The 7,813-nt window shown below is 49.4% G+C and overlaps 1 protein-coding gene across 1 annotated transcript in view; it reads left to right on the forward strand.

Annotated features, from left to right (window-relative positions):
* The window catches only part of MTFR1L (mitochondrial fission regulator 1-like), a 7,790-nt gene extending 4,331 nt beyond the window's left edge, over nt 1–3,459 (forward strand). The window contains exons 5-6 of the mRNA XM_010003663.1: nt 454–766; nt 3,159–3,459. Of these exons, the coding sequence (XP_010001965.1) occupies nt 454–766; nt 3,159–3,264 (419 nt within the window). The 3' untranslated portion in view covers nt 3,265–3,459. The remainder of the gene's footprint in view (nt 1–453; nt 767–3,158) is intronic.
* The last annotated feature ends 4,354 nt before the right edge of the window (nt 3,460–7,813 follow it).

Raw genomic sequence — 7,813 nt, forward strand, 5'->3', positions numbered from 1 at the left:
GGAATCGTGGTGGGGAAGGAGCCTGAAGGGAGACAAAAGGAAAAGGCAACAGAGAGCAAGAGGAGAAGAGTGAAGACAATTAGACCTCTGTTCTGACACAGGCTCCCCCTGTGCCCCTGAGCAGCAGCTGCTCCCCCATTTCTTACCTGTAAAACCAGAAAAACTCAACAAGAGCTGGACTCCTGCGGGGTTTGAACTGGAGGGTGACACTGGCATGGGCATAACAGGAGCAGAGACACATAAAGGGGTGGGTGGGATAAAAGGGCTGGTGTTCCAACACTGGGAGCAGAGTGGAGATTGATGGTAACAGAATATGGTGAGTGTGTTTCCTCAAAGCACTAGGGAGGCTGCTTGATGATTCCTCTTGATGTATATTCTGTTGTTTTGAGGGGAAAAAAAGACTTACCTGGTTTGGTGTGTTTACTTATCCACCTCTGTTGTTTTCTTTTTCAGCTTCTGCTTCATTAACACCAGATTTATTATCTCCAGGAAGTTCAAACGCATCTTCTCCTTTACCTTGTTTTGGACCCTCTTTCCAATCTACAACTTCCTTTGTCATTAGCGATATCACGGAGGAGGAGGCAGAACTGGAAAGCCCTGAGCTCCCCTCAGTCTCCCTGCTCGGTTCTGCAACCTCTGAGTGTTGCAAACCAGAACCCAAGGACCCTGAGGAGGAAGATTCCGTGTCCCTGTCCAAGGCCAGCAGCTTCGCAGACATGATGGGAATTCTTAAAGACATTCATAGGATGAAGCAGAGCAAAGACTTGTAAGTGCTCCTGATCTCTCTTGATTGTATTTTATCATAGACTTATAGAATGGTTAAGGTTGGAGGGGACCTTTGAGATCATCTAGTTTCAATTCCCTGCCATGGGCAGGGACACCTCTCACCTGACTTGAAAAACAAAAGCTGATGTTTGCCCTGATGAAAACAGAATCCTGTGTTGGCAGGTGGGGGTCGTGCTGCCCTCTCTGCTGTCAGTGGGTCCAGGTGCTGGGGCTCAAACCCTCCTGCAGACCCCAGCAGTTGGGAAGCCCAGCAGCTTTTCCCACATGGCATGTACAGGAATTAGCACATGGAGCTTCTCAGCTTTTGCATCCAGCCCAGCTCGGAGCGTGGGCAGGGTGAGTTCTCACTTGTCTCGTGATGAGTTCACACATCAATCATGGGAGCTCCTCGAGCTGCTGCCTGGCTGAGGCAGGAGCCTGCCCAGCACGTGAGGTGCTGCTGTAACCTCCCCTGTGCTGCCTTCCACACCTGAGATCAAAAACCCCTCCAGCCATTATGTTGTGTAAGATTCCTGGCCAAAAAATAACAGGTTGTGTGGTGGCTGTTGACAGCTGCAATCCCTAATTCATTTTAAAAGAAATTAAATTGCCAGGATTGCAAAAAATAGTCAAATGAGAGAAATATATTCAGCTTGGCTCCAGAATGTGTGGAAGGTGTTACACACCCAGAATTCCCCCAGCATTCCTGTGTGCTCTTGTTTGATGTTACTCAAATCTTAAACACTCGCTTGCTTGATGTAAATGCCTGTAATCTGAGGGGTGAGTAGGATTCACAGAGCACAGATGAATTGCTTCTCTTCTTGTCTGTTGCAGAGCAGTGCTTGGAGCACCCAAAAATAATTCTGAATTAATAGGCAAAGGGAGAGAGAGAATTCTCCAGAAAAATCCCTGCTGTTGTGTGTGACTTGGCAGGGGCTTGGGTTGGGCTTCAGCTGCTCAGACTCTTTAACTAGCTCTCCAGGAGCAGTGAGTGACCATCAGGAGGGCACAGGAGAAGCCCAAAGGCAGAGACACTTGCAGGTGCTTCTTGTTGTGGCATTTGAACTTCATCAGAAATGTGTGTCTCTAGGACTAAGCATTCACCTGTAATTATCAGACTTCTAATTAGTGCTGGCTGGTGTGTCAGCCTTTTATGGAAGCAGACTTTTCAGAGTGAGAAAACTGTCACCACCTGTGGCAGGTGAAGAGAGAGAAATGTGCATTTTTCAGGGAAGAAAAGGGTTTTTGTGTTTTTCTTCATCAGTAACAGACAATGGCAGGGAGATCAGAGGCATTTCTGGCCCAGGGCTGGATACACCAGCAGGGCCCTGCAGGGTCACCAGGAGCTGCAGCGGGGGGGTGACAGGCTGAGGGGCTGCAGCAAAGCCAGGCAGGGGGGAGAGGGTGACTTGTTTGCAGACCCTGTCACCCCTGCCCATCCCCCTCCTCCCTCTGGTAACTGTGGGGGACACGAGTGTCCCCTGGTGTGAAACACAGCGTGTAGGTGACAGGGACCTCTGCAGTGTGATGGGTCAGGCTGTGACACCCGTTTCCTCGACAGAACATCCTGGGACAGCAAACGATGGGTGAAGGAGTTTGATCTTGCTGTGACCTGGGGTGAGAACTGCGGGACAGAGTGAGAGTGAGAGATGGAAGGAGAGGCAGCTGGTGCACACAGTTTTTGGTGTGAATGTTGCAGGAGTTTGGGAGATCAGGGACTGCAGGACCCAGGGGTGTTGTGCCCTTGCTGGGGCACAGGGGGTGGGCAAAGGAACTGAGTCACCAGGACCCTTGTCCCCTCCTGATGGCTCCACTGACCAGTCTGGAGCTGGGTCACACGTCCTGCTGCTGGCAGGGCCAGGAACACTGGCCATGGAAAAGCTCAGGACTGTTTCCTGCTGGAGCTGAACCATTTTGCTCTCATCTGTTTCTCTATCTCAGCCAATTCACTTGCCTCCTACGTGCAGCAGTGACATTTTAGGATAACGAGAGCTTAATTAAAGCTGAAGACTCACAGATAGTTGAAACATTTCTTTGAACTGATACACCACAGCACTTGCAGATTTATAGTGAGGGGACCTGGCTGTAAATAGTTAATGAACTTTTAATTTTAGTTACTTTTTATTAACACAGTTGAATACAAATCATAAAGAGCTTTGATGTGAAGATTTTCAGGGTACCCCTTGATCCACAAAATAAGCTCCAGGTTTTGCCTGAATTTTTAGCTGCTTTTTGTTGTTTTGTGTTGTTGTTCTTGCACCTCCTCCACTTGTGACAAAAGCTGATGATAAATGCTACAGGAGAAGACTTAAATTACTCTAAGCCAGAGCTGTAAACCATCCATTTTTGGCACTGCCCTTACTAATACATTGTGCTTTTTGTTTTCTGGGCAGGAGCAGAACTTCCATGAAGGAGGAAGACCCAGCGGTCCTTATAGCAGAGGTTCTGAGAAGGAAATTTGCCCTGAAAGATGAAGATCTGTCCCTGAAGGAGAAATGATGACATTAAACTCTGTAAGCAAAAGTGTCACGCTCCCAAAATGTTCTCCACAGTAGCTGCCTTCCTAAGGATTGAGCCTTTTGCCTCTTTTATTAAGGTTTCTGCACTGGACACTTAGGAAAGACCCGGTGGATTTGATGTGTTTTCCATGTATTGTTATATTTAAAAAAAAAAAAACAACACAACTTTTTAAGAAGATGGAAATTCTTTTCCACCTGTATTTTGATGTTTCTTGCTAAGGATCTTGGGAAGAGTGCAATGAGTGCTGCTGGATGATGTCCTTTCTACCTACAGTTTTCTTTAGGTTCCAATTAAACGTTACCTTATAACGGCCTCGTTCCAGTATAACCAGTCACCATTTCCAGTATAAAGGGATGTCAAACATCACATTTTTTTTTCTCTGAGTATGGTACAGAGCTACTGCAAATCAGCTAATTAATGCTTCCAGGTCTTCAGTGTGGAACCACAGTGGGGAAAGGCAACTGGCAGGATGAACCTGCAGTGATCGAAGCACTCAGTGGCTGGTTTTAGTGTGCTCTGGGTGTTCCTTAATCACCAATTAGCCCCACAGTTGCATGACAGAACAGCCTTAATTTCTTGCCAGTCATTTTAATGTTTCATTACTTGTCCTTGTATTCAGATTATGGATTTTATTTAGCATTCAAAAGGTCTATTTATTGAACTGCCACAGCTGAAAACCAAGCACCCCCCACAGGAGCTGCCAGCTGAGCACAGGGAAGAAGGAACCAGCCTTGGCTGTGGCTGCAATTCCCACTAGAACTGAAGAGGTTTCCTTCAGCTGCACCTTCTCTGCAATGTTCCTCATGCCTGTATTTAAAGTTTGATTTTTTTTTTTCCTTTATATAAAATGGAGCCTTAATAAGACACTGGTTGTGCTTGGTGTTATTCATGTACAGGTGTCCAAGCACGTCACCAAGTGGGATTTGGAGGCTGGGGGGAATTTCAGCTTCAAGCCTTGCCTGGTGGTGCTGCAGATAAATGCAGCTGGATGCCAAGGATTTTCTTAATCCACCAGGATCTCAGCCTTTGGAAAAATGAAACCATCATCCCAACCTGAAAAGTGAAAGAAGAGGCTTGAACCTGCCTCTGGGCACCCAGGGAGTGAGCACAGAAACAGCATTTACCACTTAATCAGTTCTACAGGGAGTTGCTCCAGATCTTCCCCTCTCAGACACCCCAGGAGCTGCTGGTTGATGCCATCACTCCCCCTGGTCCCAGTGAGGCTCCTCTGCACAGGGATTTGGTGGGAATATACCTGCCTGCAGAGGGGATGGAGCTGTGTGAAGAGTCAGTGTTCCTGGACACGTGCTCCATGTGCAGCCTGGATGTCAGAGCAATTAATTCCTGGACATGACTCGTTTGGGCTGCGGTACCAACATTCTGGTCTAAGGGGACAGGAAAACTCATTGTGGTGGTCACAGCTGGATTCTGCTGCTTGTGACCCCCCCTGGGCCTTGGAGCAGCTGGTGCCTGCACTTCAGGACAGGGGAAAGCACACCCATCCAGACTGCTCCGTGTCCAAAGGCAGGGGATTATGTTGGACAAGCTGGTCAGGATCCAGCACTGCCCAGCTCTCACTGTGGTCTGGGGCTGCAGCCCCCACCCCTGCATCCCACCCACCTCCGCAGGATCCCAGGTCAGACCCCTCAGGACAGTCACACTGTTATCCCTCCTCTTTGTCCCAGTCTTCCTGAGGTTAAACCTCTGGTGAGTCTGGGAGCAGCCGTGGGTGCTGTGCCGCCCAGGAGCAGCTTTCACAGCTGACACACATGAACCCCCCTCAGGGGCTGAGCCCAGATGTCACCTATAGACAGAGTGGAGCAGAGCCTGGTACTTCCTCAGGGCAGCACCCATAGACAGTGTGATTCCCAAGCCTGGAAAATCTTCACACTTGGACTTTCAGGATCCTGAGAATACACACGTTAGCAGGGGGCGCTCAGGCTGAAGAGCAGCACCCAACACCAACTAGGCCAGGCTAAAGCCAGGCCTTGGCCACACGGGCTGTAACTGACACCCCCAACCCATCAAAGACAGATTCCTTCAAAACTTCATTTTTTATTAAGATGCAAAATTTCAAAGAGCTCCTGCCTGTTGCATGGCTCTGCTTCACATGCTGGCTAGACCAAACATACAGAAACAACAGGTCCACTTACCTAATTCTGATTGCTTTCATAAAAAACACAACAGAAACTTCCTGAGGCTTCACGAGAGGTTCTGGGTGACCAACCCAGGGTCACCTACCAGTGTTTGATCACTCTGTTCCCTTCTGAATCCTGTGTGAACAGGAATTCGTAGCCCAGCTCTTCCTGCTGCTCCCCCGGACTCCCAGGGAGGCTGCGGTGAGAGATCACGCTGTTCCCCTGTGAGTCCTGGGTGAAGAGCTGCCCGCAGGACCCAGCCCGGCCCCCCGGGGCTGAGCCAGCATTCCAGCCGTGCTCCCTCAGGGGCTGTGCTCTCTGCGGAGAGGAACAGACACCAACAGCCCAGGTACCATCTCTCCTCACAGCGGGATTTGTATTCTCAGTCCCGTCAAAATCAATTGAAGAATTAACACTACTTGATTGTTGTGGCTTCTTATTCTGGTTTCTTCCTGAAACCGTTTCTCCAGCAAGTAATTGTGATTCCTTTCGGTGAGCGATGACTCGGTTGCCCTCGGAGTCCTGGGTGAGGCTGAAGGAGCAGGAATCCCCTCCCATCCCGCAGGAGGCTCCACGGGTGCTGCGGGACTCGGCTTGTAACACGGAAGAGTCTCTGAAAGGAGCAGGTGAGGAGGGTGCTCTCTGTGCTGTAACCTGCACCAGCTGCTCCCCGGCTCCCAAGGGGCATTTCTGGGCCTCCTCCCGGGGCAGAGCCAAGATCCTCACGGGGCAGGCAGCCAGAGACAGACCTTTTTCTTTACAGCCTTTGTTCGGGATGAAAGGAGATGGCCTGCAGTTTTCTTTGTCTTTTTCATCTGAAAACGACACAGAACTGGATAAAGGCAGAGCAGGGACACAGGGGCAGTCACTGCCCACAGCTCCGTTCCTGGATGCTTGTTATGGACTGAGTGACCCTGGCAAACTGTTGACACCTCTCAGAGCAACTGGAGAGAGGGTCTGTTGTCCTTTATGTGAGACCACCAGGCAACCCAGAACTGGGCATTTTGCCTCCTGGATGGTTTGTATTGGCTCCTGGGCTCAGCCAACACTCCACTGCAAACTCCAGGTTTGTAGGGAGTAAAGCTTGTTGTGTTTAAACATTTAGAGTTCAGACTGAGGACTGGCTGTGAGTGCTGCTACTTATGCTGCAGTCTAACACTGTAGAAGGTGCTTACATTTCGATTAATGATCACAAGAAAATTACTTTGAGGAATTCAAACCTTTAACCTTTACTCTCTTCACTTGAAAATATACTTTTCTGCCCAGTTAAGCTGCCAAAAAATAAAGCAAGATGGGTTTCTTATGACAGCCTGAAAATTTCTTTCCTGCAGGGCCACGTTACCTGTCTGGGTGCTGAAGAAGGCAGAGATGGTGGTTTGCTTGGTACGTAGCTGAGATGCTCCTGGCTGTGTGAAAATGACTGAGGCTTTCTTCCATTCCAGAACTCGACTGGGGACCTTTGGCTTCGCTCTGAGAGACTGGGCAGGGAAAAAAACAAGTGGAAAGTGACTAGAGAAAACCTACCCTTCTTCCAACATCGGGGCACTGTCCCCACCTTTGTTAATGCTTCAGCTCTCCCTGTGATACCATCACAGGGGTTGGAAGGTGTGAGAAACGTTTGTCGTGCCAATTAACAGGCCCACACAGATCCTTCAACGAAGCACAGTTTATTTACATTCTTGCAAGAACGGGTGACCTAAACAAGCAGGCACACCCATAGTGAGGTGAATAACGGTTTACATTCCCTATTCCCGACGCAAAGTTCCCTCCCCTGTTTCCCCACTGGCTGAGCACTCCAGGCTTCACAGCCCATCCAACGCCTCAAATTCTCCTATAAGTTTCCCGCCCCTGTTTACACATTCCATTCTAGCAGGTTACTTTTTACCTTTTAAGGTAAAATTTTGACCTTTCTTGCCCCCTGGGCTGTCTTCCCAATTAACAAACCTACTGGTGTCATCCTGCCCTGTGAGCAAGATAGAAGTGGCTTTGTTGGGTCTGATCTTGGGCCATAAATCCACCTTTAGATCCCCAGGTGGAGCCCAATTCACTCCCTCAGTTTCTTGGGCCATAAACCCCTCCTGGCGTCCTTAGAATATACAGATATCTCACTTATCTCAAACAAATTATGTATTTCTAACATTAGGATGTAAACCAAACCTGACACTATGTTTCTAACACTAGAATGCAAAACCAACACTACATTTTCATTTCTAACAGGAGGGACCCCGGAGGTCCCTGCGTCCACTTTCCCTGCCGCAGCAGGGTGCTCAGGACCAAGGGAATATTCCCGCATCACTCCGGGCTCTGCCTCAGCTCAGGACCCTCAGGGCGACCCGCGCTCCCCCGGGGCGGGGACCGGGGCTGTCGCCGCCCTCCCGAGCCCGGGACCC

Source organism: Chaetura pelagica, unplaced genomic scaffold (assembly GCF_000747805.2).
Source record: "Chaetura pelagica isolate M959 unplaced genomic scaffold, ChaPel_1.0 scaffold698, whole genome shotgun sequence".
Classification (NCBI taxonomy): Eukaryota; Metazoa; Chordata; class Aves; order Apodiformes; family Apodidae; genus Chaetura; species Chaetura pelagica.